At 36.7% G+C, this 23,920-nt stretch overlaps 1 protein-coding gene across 5 annotated transcripts in view; it reads right to left on the bottom strand.

The window, feature by feature from the left end:
• Positions 1–23,920, bottom strand: part of WWOX (WW domain containing oxidoreductase) — a 575,077-nt gene that overhangs the window by 431,819 nt on the left and 119,338 nt on the right. For all 5 annotated transcript variants that reach the window (XM_087971625.1, XM_087971624.1, XM_087971627.1 and 2 more), the window contains exons 6-8: positions 19,305–19,393; positions 12,420–12,605; positions 5,263–5,527 (exon numbers count right to left, since the gene is read on the bottom strand). In XM_087971625.1, coding sequence (XP_087827751.1) covers positions 5,263–5,527; positions 12,420–12,605; positions 19,305–19,393 — 540 coding nt within the window. The remainder of the gene's footprint in view (positions 1–5,262; positions 5,528–12,419; positions 12,606–19,304; positions 19,394–23,920) is intronic.

The raw sequence follows: 23,920 nt of genomic DNA, 5'->3' as shown, positions 1-23,920 counted from the left end.
AACCACAGGTTAAGATCTGGTCTAGGTTTCATGGAGGTGGAGCTTTATAGAAGTGGAGGCGGGCTTTATGAACTTGTATTTTAGGAGCAGAGTAGTCATCCTATATCTTAAACATACAGCTGAAGCTATATCAAGTATCGATAGAAGCACAATAGAGCAATATTATGTTATGTGGCTCCTCCTAATATACATTTGCATCATGTTCATTAGAAGGAGAGGCACATGAAGCAGACCAAGAATAAGTAGGAAGAAAGAAGGGATCCATCTTCCAGATTATTCTTATATTTGCATTCAGTATCTGGAATTGCTAATCTTTTTAAGCACTGATTGATGACAGAAACAAAAAGATTAAAACAGATTAAGAAGACTCAGGTGTGCCACTGACAGCAATGGGTAGCAAACTTTGATAAATTTTGAATATCTGCAAAGGATATGTGATCCTGCCTATTTTAAAAAGAAAACAAGGAAAAATCAAGTATTATTTAATAAATAATTACTTAATAATTACTAATACTTATTACCTTTATTTAACTATTTGCTTGATTGGTCAGGCACAATTGTTCTTATTCCAATAAAGTGTATAGAATGAATCCCATCAGTATGCCTTTTGATACAAGGTCACTTTAACAATGAATTTAAAATATTATAATACTATAAAGCTGAAACACACACACATAAACACACACACAACTTCTTCTTAATGAAAGAAAGCTAAGATCCAATGAGACCTTCAGATCCAAAGAGAGGACATTATAAAGGAAAGCATGAGGAGGTGTTATCTTTGCTTTTCCCACAAAATTTTGAATTCAGGAGAGAAAAAAAATCTTGCTTACTTTCTCCAACACATTTTTTAAAAACTTGAGTAGGGGATGAGGCACAGATAAATCTATCTTTTCTCTTGGTTTTGTTTTTTTCCTGATTTTTCTAGACCTTAAATTTTCCAGTGTCTAATCAACTGATGATGCAAAATTGAAGGACACCATAGAAGTATTATATAACTAACAATGTTGCATAAATCCTTATGTAAGTAAACTAAATTCTTATTCAACAAATAATGTGGCTTACTTATAACACAAACCAACAAATCATGTCCAAACTATGGCAATGATTTTTCTAGGACTAATATTCTCGACATTTTTTTGAAGAACAGCCAACAATGGAGGCAGGCATGTCATGTTAAAGAAGTTGTTACCTACAGGAGATATTGTACCATCTGATTTTTCTATCAAATCCTCTAAAAACAAGTAAAACTGGTTGGCTGGTTTATTCCCTCCCCTTCTTTTTCCCACTAGAAATTTGACATAACTTTGTTCTTCATCAACACCATGTTTTTCGTGAATCTGACAATTTGGAACAAAAATATTTTATAATTATATGGTAGAGTTTAGTTTCAATATTTAATGTCTTTTATGGCAGACTAATTTAACAGGGGAAAGAAATTGTTGGCTTAAATTTTGAGATATACTATGACAACTCTAATGCACAAATGTTTAAAATTAAAGTACATATTTGCAAAAGTCTGGTTTTTTGCAAAAAAAACCTGTGCTTTGGGTGTCAGTAACAAGCATTGTGAGTTTTGCAAACAAAATTAAAGTATTTACTGAACAAATATAATATGTCATAAATAAACTGAAATTGGTTTATTAGAAATGTAAACATTGCCCCCTTTCTTTCTTAAGAAATAGTTGTTTGTTTTCCATTTCAGCAATTGATTGTCTTCACAGACTTTTAATACAAACTACAGGCAAGAAGTAAGCAACATACCATTTTGTATATAACAAAAAAATTGAGCTGGAGGGTACATAAATGTAAGCCTTAAGTATCTGAAAGTTACTCAATATTGGTAAGTGAGTGTTGAAGGGAGAAAGAACACACAATCTCTCTGGGAGAAGATACCAACAAGAAATGGGAGGAATCAGAAGGAAACTAAAAATGGAAATGTTAAGTACAGAAATGGCACAATATTTAGAATCTAAATAAATCATTTTATTGAAATGGGGAACTTTTATTAGTTCAGTTTGAGTTGCCATCTTGAGATAACCTAGAACGAAGGCTTGAAACCACTTTAGTGATGGGTTGGTTTTTTTAACGAGTTAAAGGGTTTTTCAAAGTTGCTGTATCTGTTTAGATTCAACTTATCTTGGTTTAAAAAAAAACAAATCACAGTTTGGTTTGCATCAGCCAACATATTTTATACAAGGATAATAACCGAAATATCTGCTGCTTGAAGACTGCCATGATTATTTGGACTATGGAATATCAAATCAAATCAACATCTTTATTTTGGTCACTGACCAGCATAGCTCATAATGAGCTCAACCATTTAAGCAGAACAAAGAAGTCAAAATCAGAAGCACTGCGCTTGAATATGTGTTCCATAAAACTAACAGAATTAGACAAAATAGTTCAGTTGATACTGTAACTCTTCAAACTAAAATAACTATTATTGCTGTAATTCCCATTAGATCTATATTAATGCTATAAACTATTGTAGTGGTTAAGATCTGAGATACATATGCCAAGGAAAAAGGCTTAAAATCTAAATTTTCCATAATTATGAAGCTGGAGGCACAATCACTTCTTCGCTGACTTGAGTTGATTTGGGCTATGTATCAACATTTTTGTGGTGCACAACTCAGCCTCATTCTGTTAAATTGTCTTCTACACAACTGGCTCTCTCTGGACAGCTGTTGTACATCTAGGATTCTCCAGGCATTGCAATAGACAAACCAAAGCAAACTATGGCAGGAAATCCACTTCACCCTAAACTAAAGGCATTCAGAATAGAAAAGTCTGATCATGAACATCAATTCTTTGTTTCTAAGCATTTATTCTACAAATAAATCATATTTTTTTTGTTTTGCTTCTCTTTGTTAAGATTTTGAGAAGAAAAGGCAAAGGTAGAATTACTGTCATGCTCCTGTTGTAGACTAACTCCGAGGGAGAGGAGGAACAGCTGGCAAGGAGGTTGTGGAGGAGGCTGGGGAAGGGCAGAGGCTGGCTGGGCAGTCAGAGGAAGACCCAGGCCCATCTCCTCTTCATCCAAGGGCACCCAGGGAGGAATGGAGAAGGGAACAATGTGGCTTACGGGAGAGGAAGTGGCCATGATCCCCCTCATTGGCTGCAGCTGGGGGGAATAGTATAAAGGAGGGGCGTTTAAACACAACGTTGCTAGAAGCAAAGCGTGTTTTATTTCTGGCTGAGGTTTATCTTGGTTGACGTTCTTCCAATGGACTGTGCCTTGTTATCTTCTTGAAGTTTGTAATTAATTATCCTGATCTGTCATGAAAATTCCTTCAGTGCGGTTTGTTTTGGGTTTTTTTATTTCTCCATTATCTCTTCTTTGAGTTTGGACTGTAATTCTTTCTTTTGGAGACTATTTTGGAAAGAGTTTAATCTCCAACTGTGAACAATTGAACGGTGGGGCCAAGTTGAAGGCATTAAAGGAAATTTATTTATGTTTGGGAATTTATTACGTGTGTGCTGCTCCCTGGGTCATCACAATTACAGGTAATTGTTGACTTACAACCGTTCATTTAGCAACTATTCAAAGTTACAACAGCACTGAAAAACTGATTTACAACCAGTCCTTACACTTACAACCATTGCAGCATCTCTATGGACACATGATCAAAATCCAATTTACAACAGTTGCCATATCTCAGGGTCATTTGCAATTTTCCTAGTGAGCTTCAAACAAGCAAAGTCACCAAGGAAAACCAGATTTGCCTAACAACTATGCAATTCACTTAACAACTGCAGTGAATCACTTAACGAAAAGGTGTAAAATTGGGTGCAACTCACTTAACAGCCATCCTGCTCAGTTATGTAAATTCTGGCCCCAGTTGTGGTTGTAAATCAAGGATTACCTATATCTGCCATTCAGATCTAAAAATAATAATAATTCACAAAAGAACTCATGCTCAGTCCCCAATGCTTGTTTCGCTAGATCTGGCAAATGAGCCTGCTCCAAGCCCTACAGGTGAAACAGTGTCACCTTGTGAGCTCCAAAAAACTATCTTCTATTCATGCATCCTGAGATATGTGCAGTGCCAATTGGCCACCTGGAAGACCGAGAAGTCCTAAATCTTCCTGCAGGCAAGGATATAGATGGAGTGTGGTGTGGATGTGGTTTGTTTGATGAGCTAATGTGCCTTTGAGTTTCCTGAGTTGAAACCTGGTTTCGTTTTAGTAGATTTTCGTCTTCACTGTCCAGAGTTCCTAGGCTTATATAAATGTGCTAAATAAACAGTGTGCAAAACTGTACCATTAGAGAAAACACAAAACCACCCAGCAATTGGGATCATGCGCACATTTCTTTTACACTAACTGATGATTAAACACTGTTAGTACAAATCTTGCCAGCAACCAGTTGTACAGAACCAAAGTCATATGTATGTTGCAAAAGAAAGAAATAAGAAATCAGGGATTGTTACCAGTCAGCTTTCAAACCTGTTCAATTTCTCTTATTTCTTCGATTCATTTCTAAAAATTGTATCACTCGCCAATAGTCAGGATGGGTTTTTTCCCCCATGATTATACATTATAATTCTGCAATAGTCCCAGTATTATATTCCCATTCATTTAAAGAGAGACAGCACACAACACATCTGTTAAAACTCAACCACCACCGTTGGCTGTGCATTGAATTAGGAAGTGTAACCCAATCAGCTCAGATTTCTATCCTTCCTTAATGCAAAAGATTTAAAAATTCAGTTTGCTGAAACATCTGCTCGGCTCTTTCAGCCTTAACACATGATACTCTATTTACTCTCCTGCAACGCCAAGATTTTATTCCAAGGCAGAACTGTGGCAAGTATACAACTCCTAAATTTAGACATCAATGAGGTGCTATGGAATTAATCATTCATACAGTATATTCCAAGCTTACTTGTTCATTTTTCATATAGAGATCAATATTTCTTTTTATGCTTCTCAATGCAACCCATCTTTACTGGGATTTTCCCCCCTAAGCATATTGCAATTTGTAGCTCTGATTTCTCTTAGATCCTGACCCCGAGCAGGTAGTCATATTCAGACATAAGATGCACAGAACCAAACCACATGACTCAGAAAAGACACAAGAGTTTATCAAAGACCAACTCAGACAATCAAGGGATGCCGCCTTTTTTTACCACAAGGGCCACAATTATATAAACGATCAACAAATGTAAGAGTGGTTGAAAATGCAGTAGGTATAAGAGAATTTCTAAAAAGCCAATCTCTCAATCAATCAATATGTATGAAATATCATGCTCTTACCAGTGACTTGGTGAAAGGCCGAGCCAGTGTAAACAGGAGGGTGTACAACCACCAATTGTGATGAAGGGATGAGTAGATCATATTTCCAGGATGCAGTGCATTTGAGGTAACTCCATGGGGGGAAAGCCGGCGATTCAGTTCACTTGATAGAAGAATATTGCAAAGCTTAGATCTATTGTAGGCCAACATAGACCAATAATCTTTCTTCGATGGTGAAAGCAAGTTGAAGTCAAGTTTTCCCGAGTTCTCTTTAATATCCGTGAACCTTCAAAGCCAGAACAAACAAAAAAACTGTATGAGTGTTGCAATAAAATTTCTTTATCAGAGTTTAAATTGCTTTATCAGAGAGACGGGTGGGGAAGAAAGGAAGGAAGGAAGGAAGGAAGGAAGGAAGGAAGGAAGGAAGGAAGGAAGGAAGGAAGGAAGGAAGGAAGGAAGGAAGGCAGGCAGGCAGGAAAAGAAGGAAGAAGGAAGGAAGGAAGGAAGGAAGGAAGGAAGAAAAGAAAGAAAGAAAGAAAGAAAGAAAGAAAGAAAGAAAGAAAGAAAGAAAGAAAGAAAGAAAGAAAGAAAGGAAGGAAGGAAGGAAGGAAGGAAGGAAGGAAGGAAGGAAGGAAGGAAGGAAGGAAAGAAAGACAGACTTGATTGATGCTTTGGATGGCTTCTGTGACTACTCTAAACTCTATCTCCAGTGAAATACATAACCATAGATTCTTCACAGTGAAGGAAAAGAACTATACAGTGGTACAGTGGCTAGAGTGGCTACTTCTGCTGACTACTGGCTGCCTGCCCTTTGGCACTTCAAATCCCACCAGGCTCAAAGTTCTCAGCCTTCCATCCTTCCGAGGGGGGTAAAATGAGGACGCAAATTGTTGGGGGCAAGAGGCTGACTGTAAACCGCTTAGAAAGGGCTGTAAAGCCCTGTGAAGCGGTGCTTAAATCAAAGTGCTATTGCTATATGTGCAAATACATTGTGCAAATGTAAAAGCCTTCCAAACGAGGTGCTTAAAAATATTAAGGAAGGGAGCTTTCACGCCAAGTTGTTCTATAAAATATTTCTGTTCTATAAACCTTAATTATTTGTGCCTTTATTAAATTTATATATGGACAGTCTTACTGTTGTTTGGAGTGGTTCTGGGTGGCTTACAATATAATAAAAATAGAGATATAAAAACCATATTAATATAAAAATAGATTAAAATTACAAAAGATAAAATACAGACAAAAAAACAACAACCATGGGCTCGGAACAGAATGGAGTTAGTGCCTTCTCCATTACTGCTCCAACTGCCCAACGTCTACAGCTTCTCCATCAGGGCCACATGCCACCAGGATCAAGTTTTAAGGCTCTTCCTAAAGGCTAAAAGGATGGGTGTGGATCTCACTCTGGCAGCAAGATATTCCAAAGGGAAGGGGTATCCTTAGCAGAAAATATACTTTTCCTAAACCCCATCAGCTGATGGAGGCTACAGTAGGCCCTGCCTGCCAGAATGAGTGGGGCAGGCCAATCCCATTGGGACAAGACAGTTCTTTCGATATCCAAATTCAATCCTTTGGATATCCAAATATTGATTTTTAAAATGTTTCTGAATCTGTAATTATCCTGGCATAGCAGATAGCAACGAATATATTCCCAATTTGCAGAAGTGGTTTTAGAATGAGTTATATGTTACACATTCTTGATTCTGTTGATGGTGAGATTTAATAATATCCTCTCTCAAGAACTCTTAGGTATATGCTCAGATTCCAAAGTTGAAACAAATATACGTGGAGTCTTGAGAGATCTTACCCATCATTCTTGGAGGGCCAAGCTAATCTTCTTTCTAACTGTAAATTATCTGGACTGAGTCAAACAGTTAGATGCTTCCTACTAAATAACAATTGTGAACTTTCTGTAAAAATGACCACATTCTTTGCTGTAGCAATAGTGATCAAAGCTGGATGGATAGATGGATAGCCTTTAGGGATGGATGGATGGATGGATGGATGTCCATTTATCTTGCCATACACCACTGTGATTCAGAACAGCAAACACAGGATTAAAAGCATCAGAACAACATTTCTTTTATTTAGAACAATTTGAGATAGGACAGTGGAAGCAGAGCAGAGTCTCTTACTTACAAAATAACCTTTCCACCAAGGGAAGTACCTTTTAGTCCTAGTCCTCAGGAAATAATGAATTATGTGAGTGTGTGTGTGTGTGTGTGTGTGTGAGAGAGAGAGAGAGAGAGAGAGAGAAAGAGAAAGAGAGAGAGAGAGAGAGAGAACAATAAATAATTGCAATTAGCAAACACTGTAATTGGGGCAAAAGATTTATGGGTTTCCCTTCTTCCCAACTCCAAGCTGAGTAATGGGACAACTTTAGCCATTGATCTTCTCATCTTTCTGTTTTTCCAATGCACTAGTCTTCCACACTTTGGAATCTAAGTGCTCAAATAACTACAGATGAGACTTGCTGCTCCTCAGCATTGTCTTAAATTAAAGATTGATGGTTTAAAAAGAGGCAGTAACTGAGGTGATTCTGCCATCAATAGTTTTTAAGGTATAAAAGAAAAATGTGAACAAAGCTCCAACAAGCAGTGGCAGAGTCTAATGTTTTTAAGTGTACCCCTGGTATGACTGAGCACAAATCAAAGTAAAGTGGTTGATATTTTTAATTGGATCTGACAGTCACTAAACACCAGCTGTTTGTTTGTTGATGTTATTCTAGCAAGGTGGCAAACCATGGAAATATTCTACAGCTGGATTATTGTACATAGCCATAAGCGTACATATACACATTTGATTTGCATAGGAATGGGAGGGAGATGAAAAATATTTAATGAATGGGTGATGGGTGGGTTGTGGGAGGGAGGAAGGAAGGAAGGAGGGAGGGAAGGAAGGAGGGAAGGAAGGAAGGAAGGAAGGAAGGAAGGACCTGCTGTAGTTTTCTTCCCAAACTAGGGACTACAGAGTCTAGGCACAACATGCTATGCTATGCTATAACAGATAATCATGCTTTGAAGTGCTGTAACACTTTCTATAACATTGATGGACTTTCACAATTCATGATTTATGTATTGGGGGCAATGTGCTGACATTGTAAACTGCCCAGAGAGTTCTGTAAAGCACTGTGGGGCAGGCATATAAGTTTAAATGCTATTGCTATATACCCGGACGTGCAGAACTCCCAAATATTCTAAAGATCCTTGTTGGACTTTCAAAAATGGCCCTACTAACTTATTCCACTTCTCAATTAGATGAACAGGCAACCCATTCCTTCTCTTTTCTTCCATTCTCCCAACATCTGAAAAAGTGATTCTGAAAAGAGCCAGTGAGAGCTTGTATCCCTTCAGCTATTCCAATTCCCATCAGTCTTAACCAGCACAGCCAATGCTTACTGATGAAGTCCAACAATAGATGTAAAGAAGTGAGGCCTGGATTGAGTTGATGGCCTTATAAATTAGATTTACAAAGAAACCAACAACAAATATTCCCATTTATTCTATTATAATGCTCCACAGAGAACACCTTAGGAAAATTGGAATTATTCTGCATAGCATGAAAAAAAAAAAAAAAAAATGATTGACCCTGGCTTTGGTATTTTCAAACAGATTACAAATGTATGTGATAAGATGCAGGAGCTAGTGAATTCATCCTGCTAATTTCTCACAGATATGGTAAAACTCACAGCCATTTTCAATGCTCATATTTAAACATCTAATTTAATGCATGACAAGCCCCGAGAAATGGAGAAGCAATTAGTTGTTAGATCTGGAAACACAACAATTACATATTGGGGGATAGGTTTTCCAGAAACCCTGGTTCATCTTGTGTAAGTAAGCAAAGAACAATATTTTGTTGGTCCTGTCTCTGCTTTGATTTCCAGTCAAGCTTTAAAGTTCTGCGAACAGAGGAATTAAAGCTATCAATGATATCAAAGTGATGGGCGGAGACAAAGTCCACTCCAAAGCAAAGAAGGAAAATCTTTTTAAAATGCTGGAGTTCAATGATAATATAAACTACTTCGATACCTGTGCTTCACTACAAAACTATGCGATCAGGCTTAGTTTTGGGGGAGGAAAATAAGGGGGAAAAATTGTGCCTCTGCCTACCAGCATCCATCAGTATTCATCTGGCTAGTGTCCTGTCAGTGTATGAGAGTTGAGGGCTGTTTGGAAAGTGAAACAGTATTTGCTGTGTGAGGAAGAAGGAGACAGCAAGGAGCCTGGGCATGGCTTAGCTCAACAGTTGAGCTGGCTGCTGCTCTGAAACTATAACTGAAACTGAAACTCCTCTCCTCTGCTTGTGTTTTGCATTTGGGACAGATTTCTTTCCAGGTGGAGAGGGGGAGTAGAACTCCTTAGCATCAGAGCGTGTTAATAATAATATAGGAAATACTAATGCTCTGATGGTCATTTTGAAAAATCCTTTCTTAGTGAGCACCTAGAAGCCAAGAGGAACCTACATGCCAAATTTCAAGTTGGTAGGCTTTACAGTTCTGGAGATTTTGTGATGATGCATGAGTGGTATTTTGTTATATAGATATATAATAATAAGCAGATAATACAAGCCACTGACAATTCCATATAATCACCATTAAATTACAGCTCACACATGTACTGTACAATCCCACTGCACCTTCCCCATTTTGGGATATTTATTTCTAGAGCTAAATGTCTATGGAGATTCTCAATCATCGAGGTCACAGTTGTCTGAAAGGTGTTTTGTTTTTGTTTAAAAAAACAACAACTGAACCATCCTTTGTTTTCTTTCTGGAAGACATACTGCTCTTCATCCAAAAAGCCTCATCAGTTTCAGGCAAGATGGTGGGGGACATGGAAGGATCATATTTCTTTGCATATTTTTAGAGCTAAACTTATCTTTTTAGAGCTAGAACAACTGGTCTGCCTTGCAAGGAACTCCACCGCTTGCTTTCACACACTTGAAACATAGAAATGCAGAAAAAACTTGACACAATTTATAAAGGACTTTGTTGATGGTGGGTTGGTGTTCTCACCTAATTGATATTTCATGTTGTGGCTCTGGGCATGATTGATATGGGCATTTTTACTTCTTTCTTCCATTTCAGCCATCATAAATTTAAAATGGCTAAAGTAAATCTTTGTGCAATATTGTCCTTTCTATCACGAGCCCTTATACTGGGATTAATAAAAGAATTCAGCCTAACCCTGAGCCATTCCCTGCCTACTAAGTCCCAGGAGCTACTGTACATCTTAAGGAAAGTGATTTTTTTTTTTAAAGAGAAGCATGTTTCACACTGCATAGTTGAAACATGAAGAAAGGGAAGAATAAGCACAATCCAGTTAATCACAGTCACAGCTTTTTTGTAGCACAGAAGAAAGGTTGTTGTTGTTGTTGTTGTTGTTATTATTATTATTATTATTATTATTATTATTATTATTATTATTATCAAAAAGCATTAGGAGAGAGAGAGAGAGAAAGAGGGAGGGAGGAAGAGAGAGAGAGAAAAAGATGCTAGTTGAGTAGCATAAGAAAAAGCTTTGATGCTATTGGGCATTTTGAACAGGATTTTTCAAGGATGGTGGGCTTTGTTAAAAAGGTGATTAGAAAAAAATAAGAGTTAGTCAACCAATTCCATATTCACTAGAAAACATTATGCCATATTTCAATCTCAAGCAAAAGATTTTCCAAATCGGGGTTTAATGGTGGAAAGCATTCAGAACACACTATTTCCTTTGCACAAAGCTTTGGTCCACATGAAATTCCTTGCCTAACAATTAAGAACATCCACACATACATATTCGGAGAGAGAGAGAGAAATCACAAATGTGTATTAATCTAAAAGTAATTGCATTAGCTTCCAATTAGAGTAAAGGTGAATTCTTCCTGGCACAGTACTGAAGATGTTGAATGGCAAATCAATAAAAGTCACACCATTCAGATTTAATCAATTATTGTTTCACCAGCTGGCAGAACAAAAGCATTCCTCGGCAAAGAACCTCTGCTTCAATATGAAGATTAAGACACAATCTAGTCATAGAATTGGATCATCAGTCCATTTACCATTCACCTACTTTCCAGTAAAGAGCTGAATATTTTATTTATTTAATTTGGCCCACAAGATCCCGAGAACCATAGCAGTGAGCAGAAAGCATCTTTCCCAGAATAGTCTGTAGTGTTAATCTATAAATGGTCCCTGCCATTTGTGGAAGAAGAAAACCATGTGGCATCTAAAGGGTTTGAGAGGACAATCACAGAGCCATTCCAATTTCATTGTCGTTTTGAATGCATTGGGAAGATATCCAATAGGCAAAGATCAATCAGATGCGATCAATCAAATATTAAATTCAATGTGTGTTCAGGTTCCTCCTACTCTGAAGTGCCAGCAGGCTACTCAAATGCCACATGAAAGAAAGCCAATCATTCCCGCTCTAGTGGTTTACTCAATAGTCAAGACAGAGGATATTGCAACCAGAAGAAGAAAACATCCAAGCACATGAACCAAATCGATTGTGTGATCCTTTGGATAATATCTATGGTTTTTCTTTCATCTATTTCTTTTTAACAACCCTGTGAAGTAAAGTGAAGTTATGTGAATAGATCAGAACCACTTTGGGCACTTTATGGTTGACTACCTAGCACGATAGCAGATGCTCTCCAGATATGTTATATTATGGTTTCCCAACTTCCTTTGTCTAAAATAACTCAGATTGGTAGAAGTTCAGCAAATCCAGCAAAGATAAATTTGCCTATCCTTTCTCTGCATTATCAAATAGTTTTCTAATGTAGAATTCTAAATATATTTTCTACCACAACTTTCTTTTAAACACTATGCATTGTCTTGGGGTTAAGATGGTTGAACAGGATCCTTTTAAATGGAGGGATATGTGGTCATGGTGGTTGCTTTATGGAAATTTGTTGTTGCATGAAATTGTTGTTCTTTTAAATTTGTGAAGCTCCCCGGTTATTTGGAGTCAGATACTTTTGGAGTCAAACACCCTAAAATTGAACAACCTATTAAAAATATGTTTTTTCACTTAGGAACTGACTCAAACTATTGTTCCAGAGCAACTAGGGAAGAAAGTAACAAATAATATCAAAACACTAAAAAGGTTCAGTGAAACTTTCAGGAAAAAGGTTCAATTGCATTTAAAAAAAAAAAAAAAAACGGTGAGTACATTCCTTTCAGAACTAACCTGTGTGATTCAGAAGAAACTATCACGATTCTTGCGGGAGCTGAGCGGCAAAGAACATCTTTGAGGAGCTGAATGAGATAAAAGTGTCCCAAATGATTCACCTGGAAAGTCCTTTCCAGACCATCTTCAGTTAATTGCCAAGGAAGACCTAAAACAGCAGCATTGCAGACTAGCACATGGAGAGCTCTGTAAACACAAATATGGAAATATATATTTAATTAATCTTCAGAAATCTGGTGGCCTTCAGATGAGTTAAGACATTATTTCTAGCCATTTTGAAAAACCATGCCTCATAATATCAGTCACAAAGCTATAATGTTAACTAGTTTTAATTGATCTGTCCCATGTTCTCATACAGAAAATATAGTTGGGTTTCCATACAGGAAATTCCTTCTGCATATCTATATCAAGATACCTCACAATGGAGTGGGGACAAATTCAATGAATAATTTACAGATATGAGATAGTTATTTGCTACGAAAGCAAAACAAAACTTCCAGATCCCACTGAATGGGAACTATTAAATAATCTGAAGAATAATGGTTATTATAAAGATTAAATAGTCTGTGGTCCATATCTTCAGCTGCCATAATGTTTATTATTTGATCATTATCAGAGGTGGTATTCAGCAGGTTCTGACCAGTTCTGGAGAACTGATAGCGTAAATTTTGAGTAGTTCGGAGAACCAGCAAATACCACTTCTAAGTGGAGATTTTACAGTATCCTTCCCCTGCTACGCCCACCAAGCCATGCCCACAGAACCGGTAGTAAAAAAAAGTTGAATCCCACCACTGATCAGTATGTTATTTGCTTTATACTCTACATCTCTGTTTCCCATTATTGGTAACTTCTAGATCTATGGACTTCAAATCCCAAGATTCTCAGCAATGGCCTTCCCAGTGATAAAATCCTGGGTACTGAAATGCATACCTTTCTCTTCTATAGAGGTTGGTCTGCATTTTATCAGCACTCAAAAGAAAACTATGAGTTGCATTCATAAGTTACATGGCTATACTCCAGAAGCAAAAGTTATGTTGAATAAGAAACATAACTTCATTAATAAGCATGCTTAACATCCAGAATTAAGAAGTTTTCTTCACCTCTGTTCAAAATCTATGACTAATGTGTAATCATGTATATTAGTCCAAAGATTCATATCCACTTTTTAAAAACTTTTTTAAAGAAAGTTATAGCATATAGTGCTTTTAATCAACGTATTTGTTAAAAATTCCATTATATCGATTGTTATTGCACTTTGTAATATTCTTCATGGTTTTATTATTTTAAATTAAAATTTTAATTAAAATACTGTACACACAGACCCTTTAAAAATTCTCTCATTAGCCATAAAAGCTATAAAACTGCAAAATGCTTACGGCTTTATTTGCAGCAAAAGATACTATAGCTGTACATATTAAATCATAAATATTTTACATGCTTATCTTCCCAACATGCCCCTCATGGCTGGTTCTACCAAAGTATAAGACCTTTTAACCCAACTAAAACCAAATGTATCTTGAACTTAGTTTTCACATAGGTTGGGATCGTTTGGCCAAGGAATTGTAGTTGCAACACAACTGGGGGAAACCACTGCCTAGCAAGCATGGTTTCTCCTTTTAAGACAACAACCACAATGTCCAAACCACCAATGGAAAGATCACTAAACCAAGGAACTTGTGAGTTATTACTTTTTACCTATGAAGTTCAGAAACTGTGTGTCTTAATTTAAGAACAGCAAAAAAAGAAGCGGCAAATGTGGATCCCCTAAGCAATTCGACTGATCTTTGTGAAACTAGAGCAGAAGATGATGGAAGAAGTTGTATCTCATTGTGATCTATTGCTGGCATCTACTGAAAAGTAGCCTTCTGTGCAGTTATGATTGTTCAACATTAAACTTAGACAGTGCCATGAAGAAACTACTCCAGTAAGATTTGGAATGTTAGCTTCAAGAGACATAAAGCCAAGAATCACATATGATACTACATCAGGACCTGGTGAACAGAGAGGATTGCAAAGCAGAAATATTCTATGAGGCTCCTTGCCATGAGTAATTTTCTTGATTTGACAGTTGGCCCCAGCCCTATTTAAAAAGCAACCCTGACCCTCTTGTTGGAAGCAACCATCTGATCTGAAGCTCTTTGTGATATTTGGGTGTGGAATCTACTCATGAAATTCTGATCTCCTGAAATTCTGATCTCCTAGCAGCATTCACCGAAGGTGAAGAAGCCGCCATTTTTAAATCTTTTGCGTCCCGTAGAGGTGCTCCACGGCCGTGACTCCGCGGCCCGGTGTTAGGACCCCTGTCCAGCTGACAACCTTGACTTGGATCTTGGAACTGTGGACTGTATTTGAACGATTCTTTTGTATGTTCCTATTAAAAGCAAAAAAAAAATCACTCAAGCTTCCTTCAGAAACTGTTTAGCTTGCATTCTTTGTCTGCTGTTATTTCCTTGACTTTGAGTAAAGCGCTAATTTCTATAGCAACTATGTATGGTGTGTGTATCTGAAACCAGAAGGAGGACAGAAAGGGTTGACAGGATTATAAGCAAAAGAGACCATTGGGAATTCAGAAGAAGATAGTACCATCCTTAGGGAAATATTTGCGTATGCAGAAGAGAGAGAAATCTTCTTAAAGAAGGCAACTCAAGCACCCATTAGAACTTGCTGCTTAAAACAATGATAAGTGATGATCTGTGAAAAGCTCAGAACAATTGCTTCAAAGGTTTCTGCTAAGTATGTGTATATTCCCATGGAAGACACTTTGCCTGGAGTGCTATGTGATGGAGCAGTTGCTCTGCATGAGATCCATTTTCTTCTACACATCAACTGGATAGGTGTCTCTGTTTTCTACTACTGTGAGAAAAGCTGTAGGCCTTATCCAATCACAAATGTTATAAACCTCTGATTAGATAATCTAGACAAGTTTGCATGAAGCAGCAATGAAAGTCTGGTTAAACAAGTTGTCCCTGGTTAAACAAGTTGAAGCCAGTAGAGTTATCCATCATATGCTTTCTGTTGCTTTTAGCGTCCCCCAAAGTTACTACTGGAGGAAACTGCACAACACACATTGTATTTATAAAATTTAATAACTCACCCTTTGGTTTAATTGGATGTTCTGGCTCACAATTATAAGATACAATATAAAAACGTTATCATAGTGCAGTAACTAAAACAAGCCATTAAAACAAGCGGGAATTGAAATTAGCACATTTCTACTTCAGAGAGTATCATAGATTTTTTTTTATCTTTGTATTTTAAAGGGCGGAGTCTGCCTCACTGTTGTTAAGAATTATGCATGTTTTTCTTTGTTTTTAATGGGGATTTGTATTTTTTTAAATATTTTTCATTCAGAATAGGGATTGCAAGAATTTTAAAATCTCTGAACAAATTGCAATAAATTTTAATTCGGAATGCTTCTGGAGAAAAAATCCTGGCAGACAAACATTGCTGGAATAATCTATCACACATTCATTAAGCAAAACTTAATTCATGCTATTTACAATCACACACTTTACATATAAACACTAAACATTAACATTTTTATTAATATCCTCATTCACATTATATTTGAACCATTCTGAATCTAACCATTGTTCCATAAATTTAAATACATCTTTTCAAATCTTATTTGCTATATCCATTGAAACATAAATCCTATTCTATATATGAAATATCTCTAGCTCTATATCCATCTATCCATCCATCTATCTATCTATCTATCTAACGAGAGGGGGGGTAGGCTACTCTTGGATGTAAAATATGTTACTTTTAAATTAGATTGCATGAGTACATGAGCATTTTTCTGATCCAGCAGAATCCTTCCTCTGTTCTAATGGTCATAATGATTGCGACATTTTGTACTTTTGATGCTTCACGTTCTGCTATGTAATTATTTCCAATGAAACCCTTGGCATGAATCCTGAATATATTTTCTGAGGTCAAGAAGAGCTAGCATGAGAAATTCCTCTGCCAAGTAACCTTCAATTGCATAGAGATGAAGGTATTAATATTTTGAACCTCTGTCCCACTAGCGGGACACAACGTTACTACTTTACTACCATTTAAAGCTCTAGCACTGACACTGCCTTATCTTAGGTCTTGCTTAGTGTGACAGACATCAGACAGGAACAAAACGATTAGCATGAATACTCAAGCAAAAGAGTCTATATAAATTAACAAAGAAGCATTACACAGCAATGAAATTTTATCTACTAAGTTTAATTCAAATGAACGGCATTAATCAGGGGTACAGATAGTCTTTGTCTTATACAGCCATTCGTGTAATAACCGTCCAAAGTTATTAACAGCACTGAAAAAAGTGACCAAATGACTGGTTTTCACACTTACGACCGTTGTAAGTATGACCTATGGTCAAGTGATTGAAATTCAGATGCTTGGCAACTGGCATGTATCTATGATAGTTGCAGAGTCCTGGGGTTATATCCTTGTGACTTTCTGCTAAGCAAAATTCATGGAGAATCCAGATTCACTTAAGAATTGTGTTACTCACTTAACATCTGCAGTGATTCACTTATCAAATGTGGAAAGGAAAGTCGTAACATGGGACAAAACTCCCTCATTTTGGGCTCAATTGTGCTCATAAATTGAGGATTATCTGTATTGCCTTAAACAATAACTAAAACAATGTTTGATATCATGACTCACAATCCTTAAAAAGTTCCTCAATCGTTATGAGCAATTTGCAAAGAATGAATAAATGAATGAATGAGTGTCTCTGTGTGTGTGTGTGTATGTGTGTATTTGCTATTATTAAAAAGACAGCTCCAATTTGTTGTCCTCAAACTCTCTGCCCCAAGTAGAAGATATTCAGTCATATGTTATTTATGCACACTCAAAACAGTCGTTCTCCCCACGGAATCATTTTCTTGTTGGTTAAGGCTCTTTCATTAAGCTGCTGTTCAACCAAGGGAGCTATTTGTCATTCTTCAACTTGCAACATTCCTAGGTTTAGATATCAGCTGAATGACTGATATGGCATATTTAGCATTTAGGGAATGGTCTGTGGGAGCTCATTAGACTGCACACAAGGCAATCTTTTTTTCTTTTCTTTCTTTTTTAACATGGATGAAATTAAGCCCTTCTTCCCCTGGGCAAAGATCTGGGTCAAAACCAGTCTGCAGTAAGTTTCTTTCTCACATTCAGATCTAGCAGAGCATTTTCTCCCACAAAATTTCCCAAACTGGAAAAAAATATCAACCTCTACTTGATACGAGTATATAAAGGTTATCACAGTCCATATTTTTGCTCCAGTCCAATCTGTGCCTCATTTTATCTTATTGGTTTGTTAGTTTTAATATGTACCCGGGTCTTTTGCTTGCTGGAAGCATCATAGGTGAGGCTGCCCAAGAGCAAACACAATTTGAGGTCAACCTGGAGAGTTGAGCAATTAGCAAAGAACTAAATCTTCACTGCAATTCAGGAACCATGGCCTTTCCAACCTGGTGACAGCAACTGAACAGGAGCTTGGAGGCCAAGACAGAATAGATTCCCTCTTTCCATACCAACATGCTCCGTTCCTGTATCCCCCTTTGAAATAGAGCTCTTGGTTGCAATTGTTATGCATGCTGAAAAGTGGCAATTGCATATTTATATCTTCAACGTTCTTGCTCTGAGAATCCTTTACCAATAAAGAATATGAATACCAAAGTTATTACTTTGACCATTCCCATCTCAAACAATCCAAACCAAGAAATAAATTTAATGTTACTTTTCATTTATCATGGCTTCTTCCAAAGGATCTTGAGTTTTTATTTATTATTATTTACTTATTTTATTTATTGAATTTATATTGCCACCTATTCGCCCATGGTGACTCGAGGAGGTTTACAGAATGTAAAACCATATTTAAAATAAAAAAACAATAAAAAGTAACAAAAAGAATCAAATAAATTAATAAAGTGCAATAGAATAAAATCTGGGGGGGGAAAAACACCCCCAACTCCCATCATCCGCCCCGACAACCGCAGATCACACGAACCATTTGATGGGCTCCATCCCACTCTGGGTTCCCCAGGCCCACTGGTAGAACCAGGTCTTTAGTGCCTTCCGGAAGAATATTAGCGAGGAGGCCATTCTAATCTCTGGGGGACTGATATTCCAGAGGTTTTGCTTGGACTGAGATTGATGAAACTGTGTTCCTACAAACAGCCACCTCTTAAATCTAGAATCTAGCCTTCCTCATCTGTTCTAGCCTGTGCTTTGATTGCTATGTTATGTTATGCTATGCCTTTGGCCAATTTTTCTGAAATGTGTTGAGCAGTTGCTAGAAGTCAGTTGATCCTGTCTGCCATTGGAATCCATCCAAATTCAAAATAGAAAATGGCATTTTGTGTATATTCCTAATTTGAGTGTGCCTATACATTATGATAAAAAGACTCACTCATATACATCATATTCATTGCTTTCTTTAACCCTCATAGGTTTCTCTATTTTTCCCATTTCAAGTTGTCATAACTCTCAATGGCATTCATACTTTCTGTTTTTCGTATTTATATTTATTGGTCTTAAAGCAATATATTTATTGGAATTGCACAGAGGGAAGATAGAACAAAGAAATGTATTTATTTTATTTATCAAATTTAGATACTTTAGACACCCACCTCATTCATAGCCCTTGAATTTTTCTAAATCTCAATCATTCCCTGACTCTGTAAATTGTGCCCCTTAATAATAAACAAAAGTATAAAAACGACTTAGCTCTTAAATCTCATTTGAAGTATACAGACCATATTATTGCAAAAGAGACAGAGATGAATATTGCAATAGCTTCCCATCTATGGTAACTTTGCTCAATTGATTCAACAACAGCAAAGCAAACTCTTGCTAATGTAATAAGAAAAAAAATAATTGTTTCTAAGTACTTACAGATTCTTGGATTTGAAGGTTTCAGCAAATTCCCATACACTTTGAAGAGACGCAAGATCCAAGGTGATTGCTTCTACCTTGGCTTTGTGCTAAAATGATAAAAAGTTCAAAAGATCAACATACTTATTCCACAGAATCATCTGATAACAAATATGCAACAACATATATTTAAATACTCTTATTTAATCATAGTGGTACAGATAACAACACTTTGAGATATGTAGAGATTGTTTAAAGATGGGTTTTTTAATGCTGCAGGTACATGCAGCCAAAGTAAATCCTGAAAGAAGTGTGAATATTTATTCAAATATCTCAACGTATTTCCAGATAAACCAAAAGATTGACCCAAAAGATTGCTAGATCTTTTTTTTGTTCTTATCACCGTTACCTGCAGAATAAATAAAACAGAGCTACTATTCTTTTTTTTTTTAAATCAAACTCATGATTCTTACAAAACTCACCAAAAGTATCTTAAAATAAGTTATCCAAAGTTCATCAGTTAAAATCTGCTAGGCTTGATGACTTAGGCAAAATCCATTATGACTGGTTGATTTAGGAACAGAAAATCATTTAAACAATTCAAATCAAGATAGAAACTTATCCAATCCAGAGCCTACAATCATCAGATTTTTATTAGACATTTCAAAGGAAGAATATAGAAGTAAAGGTTTCCCCTGTTCAGTCATATCCAATTCTAGGAGGTGATACTCATCTCCATTTTTTAGCCAACGGAGTCACAGCACTGTGCAAAGACCTTTCCCGCAGTCATGTACCCAGCATGTGCTGAAGTGTACAGAACAGTGTTAGCACCCTACCAATGTGATACCTATTTATCTATTTGCATGTGTATGCTTTTGAATTGCTAGGTGAGGGCAAATCATGGCAGCTCAGCCCATTGTGGCAAACAGAGGATCTGAAAATGTCATGGAGGTTACGGTCTTCCAACACCTAACTAATTATATAACAATTGAATGTATTTGTCTTTTTTAAAAAAAACCAATGAAACTAAGTATGGAGCTAAAAAATAAAGATCGGGAACACATTTAAACTCATCAACCAGAATTATAATAAATTGAACAGGTTCAGAAAATTCACTCTAATTTTCCCATGAAGTTAAAATATAGAGTCTTTACATAGAAAAAAGAATGTATATGAGGTACAAAGCAAACATATTAACTGACAGTTCAGGCATTTTATAATCAGTCTTTCTAAAACATATGTTACCAAAACATAGTATCCTTGCTGTAGTTAGCATATACAAAGCTAATTCAGCATAATTTAAAGAAATGAATGATTTACTCAATTTAATAAAACAGTTTAAAGTCACCTGTTAAGATTTATTTCATTCTACTGTGCATTATTTTACAGAATCGTTGTGCTTTACAATATTGCTACCAAATATTAAAAAAATAATCCAACATTACATTTTCATCATTTTTTTAGAGAAGGAATTGTTCATTTTAGCCATCGGGACTGGAGTAATATACCAATAATAAAATATTGTATACCAATTTCCTCTTAACTATAATGTTGAGAGGAAAGTAAATGTTCTTTTTCCAATGAAATTTCCACTGCTGCACTTCTATTACCACATTCAAATTCTGTATCTATTTAATCATAAACTCTTTTGCTTGTCCGGACTCTGAATCATATTTCTCCAGCCATTTATAAATAAGTCCCAGCATTATGTTTGACTAGATTTTTTTCTAATTCAGTAACGTTTCTTACCATTCCTCTTTGTAATGCTATGTTACCCATATTGAAACCAGTCAAGTACACTTGACCATTCTGGAGAATCTGAAAAGATTTCATCTTCGTCTTCCTAATAACTAAATCTTGAAATTGGAACACATTATTAAATTTTCCACTAAACCAATTTATGAAACTTACTTCCTCATAAAAGTAGACATTTAACAATGGAGTAATAGAAGAGACATCTTATTATTTCCCTGTACTTGACCTAGACCACAGGTGTCAAACTCAGTTTCATTGAGGACCACAACAGGGTTGGGTTTGTCCTTGGGAGGCTAGAGTGGGCATGGCCAGGGAGGCCGTAGCCAGCTCAACATCACTCCTGCCTATGGTGGCCTGAGCGCTCTGCCAGCAAAAACAGGCTCCTGAGTTCCATTTTTGGCTGCCATGGTCTCCTGGAACCCTCTGCCAGTGAAAACAGACGTCGTGGCAGCCGAAAACAGAGCTTGGGAGCCCATTTTCACTGGCGGAAGTCCTGGTGGCCAGTCCTTTGCTGTTTCCAGGGTGGCCCTACAAACCAGATCTAAGTACTCCACGGGCCGGATCTGTCCTCCAGGCCTTGAGTTTGACCTTGAGTTTGACCTAGACATTCAAGCTTGCCAAGCAAAGTCTTTCTCTGAAGAACCCAGCGCTCAGATGGCAAAAGCAACTCTACATCATGGTCGTCACCATTACTATCTCCATCATCATCCTAACTCAATCCTGTCTGCACTTGGCCAAAACAACTTTGCAATACACAAAACAGACACAACCAGCAAGTTTTTGGTGCAGACGGGGGGGGGGGGGAGAATGCCTTCTCTCTCTCTCTCTCTCTCTCTCTTTCTCCTTTAAAAGGTACAATGCTCTGTTCTCATCTCCAAGGAGAAAATAAAACGGCTGCTACAAACACAAGGACAACAAGGGGTCAAAAAACATCAAGCAGTTCAACAGATTAAACCACAAGCTGTTACTTAGCATGCTCTTGGGAACAGTGATTCAAGTCCACACACTATTACTCAGGTAATGCTTTTGCACATTCTGGGCAATGTTGCAGGTCTCTCCTGCTGGGTTTTGAAACCAAAGAGACAGCATTTGCGATATTATGAACGGAATAGAGAGCGAATGAGTGGTGCTTGGGTGTTCCTACCTCCTTTACTCCTTCCACAAGTTAGAACCGAGAAAAAGAAGCTGCACTTGAGAAAGAATACAAATATGGAACAAAAAGAAAAGAGATCAACAAATGGGGAACTTGGAAATGTAGATTATCCAAGCTATGAATATAGTTTGCAGTCTGACATTTCGGACAGTAAACTGAACCCCTGCTTACTTGGAAAAATAAAACCCTTTCTATTGTGAAGACAGCTAGGGTTCCTTTCCCCACCCTCCCCAACTGTTAAATTAATCTGAATTTCTACAGCTTTGTAGATTTAGCACAACAAAGGTTAGAAGAAGAACCACCTTCTGGGGGAGTATTTCTCAAGCACCTTAAGTAGAAGGCTTTGAAAGGTCACACATTCAAATAATAATAAAAATAACAATGACAGTTTCTAGGATACCATTCATGAACATACATAAATGATAAAGACAGAAACATATACAATGACCACTGGCCTATATAATAAAAAATGTCATTAAATCTTCACAAATCTGGCTTTTTAACCCCTCATTAACTTAAGTTTACACGCTGTCCTCCCTATTCATACAAACTAGTATATTTTTAAAATATACTCAAACTATTCTTTTGAGTCTTAATGTTGCTCTTTGTAGCAAAAAAAAAAAAAACAAACCTGTAATGGTTTAATCAATCAATAAACTTTTATTTGATCACTGAGCAACGCAGTATAACAATTTAATAGCCCTTATGGACTTTTTGCATAAAATTTTTTAAAAATGTGATTATTTTTTTTACGGTTATAGAGGATAGATTATAAAAAGAAGAGAGTCATGATGTAACCTTAGAGAAAGAGGTTAAAATATTAATGTACTTATAACTGCTATGAAGATCGGGAGCCTCTTATTTGTAGCTTTCTTTATTTTTTTCTACTTTTTTTCTTTTTCTTGTTGTACTTTTAGCTTTTTCAATATTTCAGGTTTATAATAGAAACAGTAATCTATAACCTGTAAAAGAGATGATTTAACAGCATCCTTCAAATTCTCTGCTAATGTCATAAGGTTATTGTACAGATAACTCTTATAATTTCATCCCGTATTGTTTTATTACTACATGGTGTTTTGTGTTAAGTCTTAAGTGGTGGTATTTTAACAAACATTTTGGTCTACTGGTGTGTGCCTCTACAACTCTTTTATGCCTAGATATCCTTTAGAAATTACTATCCAGATTAAGAGACTAGATTCTCCTAGGGCAAACTTGATTTCATTGAGTGCTGCATCAGGGTTGTGTTTCAATATGGCCAGCTTGACATCACTCATGCGCAAGTGCTCTGCCAGTGAAAACGGGCTCCCGAGCTCCGTTTTTGGCCAGGACGGCCTCCTGCAACCTTCTGCCAGTGAAAATGGAGCTTGGGAGGGCCACATGCGACCCATGGGCCTTGAGTTTGACACCCCTGTCCTTAGGAAATAGGGCATCCTGTAGAGATGTCACCATGAAGTTTTCCTATGCAACCACTGAACTTAACTTTAGAAACAGTTTTCTACTAAATATAATGTTGCTGGGAATAATATAAGAAAAGATAAAAGAAGCTTGTTTTAAGCCATATCCTACTATAGAACAAGATGAATATTAAAATACATGTGGCTATCTGCATGCATGTGTGCATGCACCACTTGTGGGAAAGTGATGCGGTTTCATCATCATTTAATAATCAAGTAACTTTAAGGGGGAAATCCGCAGGGTGGACTTGGAAAGTTTTGTAGAAAGGTTCATT

Source organism: Notechis scutatus, chromosome 9 (assembly GCF_049901735.1).
Source record: "Notechis scutatus isolate UNSWTSFEM ecotype Mainland chromosome 9, rNotScu1.2, whole genome shotgun sequence".
Classification (NCBI taxonomy): Eukaryota; Metazoa; Chordata; class Lepidosauria; order Squamata; family Elapidae; genus Notechis; species Notechis scutatus.
The sequence above is the reverse complement of the archived record's forward strand: the minus strand, read 5'-3'. Positions and strand labels throughout refer to the sequence as shown.